This window comes from Atta cephalotes, assembly GCF_000143395.1.
Source record: "Atta cephalotes unplaced genomic scaffold scaffold00016, whole genome shotgun sequence".
NCBI lineage: Eukaryota > Metazoa > Arthropoda > Insecta > Hymenoptera > Formicidae > Atta > Atta cephalotes.
Window position 1 is genome coordinate 3,186,262 of NW_012130080.1, and position 3,993 is coordinate 3,190,254.

The 3,993-nt window shown below is 31.3% G+C and overlaps 1 protein-coding gene across 1 annotated transcript in view; it reads right to left on the reverse strand.

The window, feature by feature from the left end:
• The window catches only part of LOC105618280, a 10,832-nt gene extending 8,474 nt beyond the window's left edge, over positions 1 to 2,358 (reverse strand). The window contains exons 1-2 of the mRNA XM_012199821.1: positions 2,273 to 2,358; positions 840 to 1,063 (exon numbers count right to left, since the gene is read on the reverse strand). Coding sequence (XP_012055211.1) covers positions 840 to 1,063; positions 2,273 to 2,358 — 310 coding nt within the window. The remainder of the gene's footprint in view (positions 1 to 839; positions 1,064 to 2,272) is intronic.
• Positions 2,359 to 3,993: the final 1,635 nt, after the last annotated feature.

Genomic DNA, 3,993 nt, shown 5'->3' on the forward strand with positions numbered 1-3,993 from the left:
ATATATATATATATATATATATATATATATATATATATGTTTTACAATCAAGTTGTGATAAAATTAAATACAAAGTCATAATGCGCCTGAATGTATCCAATCGTACAAATTTTGATATGTATTTCATTTTTAAAAATAAAATAAAAAAATAGTTTGATTTTACATGGTTATTGACGAATCATTTATTTTCCGTTTTCATGGAATATATCTTTATAAATCAACAAAATGTGATTAATGTGTAATGACTGAGTGACGTTATAATAAAAAATGAAAAATATGACCAGAGGAAATCTACAGTAAGGACATTTCGAATATTCAACGCAAGGGAGCTGAATAACGTTGGGAAGGTACGTGATATCCAAACTCCAGGGCCTCATAAAACATTGAGCTTTCTCTAAAACATATAGCATGAATCGAGACACCCAAGAGTATCGAGAATTAAATTTTTCAGGCCTCCACCATCCCGCACAGCGAGGAATGTAGTGCTGACCTCACTTAATGTACTTTTATGGCAGGGCGTCTACTGCGCCGTGCTTTTAACTTCCATTCCCAGTTGAATAACACAATAGCAGATCGTGGATCAATAGTTACAACGGAAATTACGATTATTTTATCCGTGCAGTAATGATTCTCAATATCGTAGTGGTTTAGTGTGCAATACAAGAATAGTTTCCCAGAGGAATTATATCTTATCTACGTTTTTTTTACAATTTTATCGTCTGATTGTGATTAACTGATAATAATCCAGATAGAGATTTCAAATTGATTTATGTCGCATTAATTCGGATACAATCGAAACTCGATCAATTCAGGGAAGCAAAATTTTGCAATGTACTTACGTTCAGTATACTCGATGTTAGTATCATTCTGGATGGCAGTGACAAGATTTTTGAACTTTTCAATATAAGTTTGCAGATCATCATCCTTGGAAATGTTGCGTCTATTAAGACTTTTCTTGCACAGTGGACAACAAGCGTCTTTCATTTTTAAGACTTTTCCTACACAAGTTTTACAGAATGAATGACCACATCGGGTCTTGATAGGTTCTGTCAGGAACTCCAAACTGAAACAATATGAAATGATTAGTTAAAAAAACTGTTCTGAAAATATTAATCAAATCTTGATTTACACAAATAATTGATCACTTAGAATTAATTAATTCCATAAATATTGTTTAATATAATATTATAATCTTATGTTTGATACATATTTTTTTGTAATTAAAATACCTAGAGTTTAATTAATATGGCATGTAGAATCAATAAATTTATTAATTGCTTCGCTGTAATTCATAATATAATAAATCTATTCTTTTTCACTGCACTGGATTCTATTAAAATTATTTACATTATTTTTGCTAAAAATTTCAAATATATATTTAAGTACCCATAACATATAAGTGCTAGTTTAGTTACAATGAAGAGGACATAATATTATTTAAATATTATAATCTTATATTTAAAACACATTTGTTTGTCTATATATTTCTCTGACTCATTTAAAAGAAAAATTTATAAGCAAGATTAATCTTTAATTAAGGTACTTAAAGTTTAATTAATATAGCCTCATGTAGATCTGTTAATTGCTTTGCTGTGATTCATCATATAATGAACCAGTTCTTTATTGCTACACTAGATTGCATTAAAATTATCTTGCTTTTGTCCACACAAATATATTATATATCTATTTCATTTTAAGTAAGAATGTATACTAGTTCAATGAAATCACAACCTGATATTGTTTAAATAGTATTATAATCTTAGATTTGAAACACATTTTCTTGTATCTCTATATATTTCTAATTGGATAAAAAATGTATAAGCGAGTTTGATACTTAATTAAAATTCTTCGAGTTAATAATCCTTAATTAATACAATATCTCTCACATAAAATCAATAAAAACTGTTAATTTCTTCGTTATTCATGATATATTGTTTAAATAGTATCAGAATGTTATGTTTGATACATATTGCTTTGTTTACAGTTTGCATATACTTGGTTTATTTAGATAAAAAAATCTATAAGCTTGATATTAAATTAAGGTAATCAAAATATTATTAACATGTTCATATCCAGAATCTACGAAAATCGTCAACTGCCTCGATTCATGATTGCTGCGAGGTGGACACTTGTTGCACTGCACGATCCTAACCTATATCTGTCCCAGTCATTACGCACGAAACAGCATGAAAATAACAAGTTGATTGCGTTGTATAAAAATACGAGATCGATGAATCTATCCACGTTCGCAACGTCGCGAATACAAACTTACCAAATCGTGCATTCCAAGGATTTCTGTAAGCCGTGTATCGCCTCGCAGATCCGATCGATGTCACTCGGCCAGTTTCGATTTGCCATTGTTTCACTCACAATACTCGATCGATACTCATAGACGATATGTTAACACACAATCAGCTTCCAAAACTATACAGTTCTCGAATAATTTTCGAGATATCCTCATAAGGATATACTTCTGAAGTGCTCTAAACTCTTCCCATTCACTTCTGTTTCGAACTAATAAAGCGAACTTGACAATGCGCGGGAACGACGAGACACCACTAGACGCCGTCACCGGCGCTATCGCCACCGCCGTCGGTCATTACGTCATCGATAAACGCACTGACTGCCGAATCGAAGTATCGTGAACTACTGATTCATGACTAAGGCCGGTATTCACAGTCGATTCTTATTTTAAGACTGTCTTAAGTAATCTCAGTCGCTATTGCGGCCCTCTGATTCGTTCATAACACATTCACATCTTAAGACTATACTTAAGACGGTCTTAAATATAAGCTCTGATTATGAATACCGGCCTTAAGATCGATTCTTCATAGATGGTGCTTGTGGGGCTTAGATCACTATTCATAGGGTATAGGCTGCGTTCCATAAAGCACGATGAGCATAAGTCTGATTATTTGTTAATTAACTTTCGTTAATTAATTTTCTTCTGCGACGATTTCCTTACTTCCTCCAATTTATTATTGATCGTATCTATTCAACGCATGGAGCTGGGATTTATCTGGCAGCCATCAATCATGACGTAACAGGTTTGTTTGCGTCGTATGCTCGAGATGCTCCAATATGTTCCTGTTATAGCTCCTACTCACTTCAACGAGCGCGTTAGAAAGAGTAAATGATTGCGTTCAGCAGAGAAAGCAACTTTGCAATTGTTATCAAATTCTTCATTATGATTGATTTATACGTTTAGATATATAAGAAATCAAAAGCAAGAATCAATCGTATTGAAGAATTGTACAACAGTTGCAAAGCTGCTTTCTCTGTTGAATGCAGCCAATGTTATGGTAGAATCATTTTAGAGCATGTTGGAACATGAGACGCGAACAAAGAACAAGTGTTTCATTGCGCATAATGATGAATTTAATTTTAGCAAATTTCTTATTAATGTTGAATTTCTAATAACAGCTCTATATGGGCTTATAACATTTTGAATTAATTTTCCGATTAGTCATCGACTGTATGTTTTAAGAGCGATCAAACACCTTATATTTATGTATTTAATAGTAATAATAACAATAGAAGAAGTTGGTTAATTCTTGTTATTATTAGTCTTATATCTTGATAATGTAAAATTGTATTTTTCCATCTATAATTAATCACAAATTGGTGATTTTGTAGTGAATAATTTTTAAAGTTGCCACTACCAAAATATTAGTTTAGTGATTAATCACAGCTAGATTAATCACAACTAGAAAAAAAAATATTATTTACATTATTATCAAGTTAAGTGAGATTAAATCTAAACTACAAGTTAATCTGAATAATGAAAAATTAGACTATAATCGTATTATTTTATCCTTATAATGTTTTTCACTGAATGTCAAAAACAAGAATAAAATGATATATATTTGTTCCTATTGTTTGTCAATTATCCTGGTGCTTTTCAATTGTGTCTCGCTGGCTGACACTCATGGAATCATTTCATCCTTATTATTTATCAAATGAGGACAAATGATGCTCACAAGCATTGTGAAC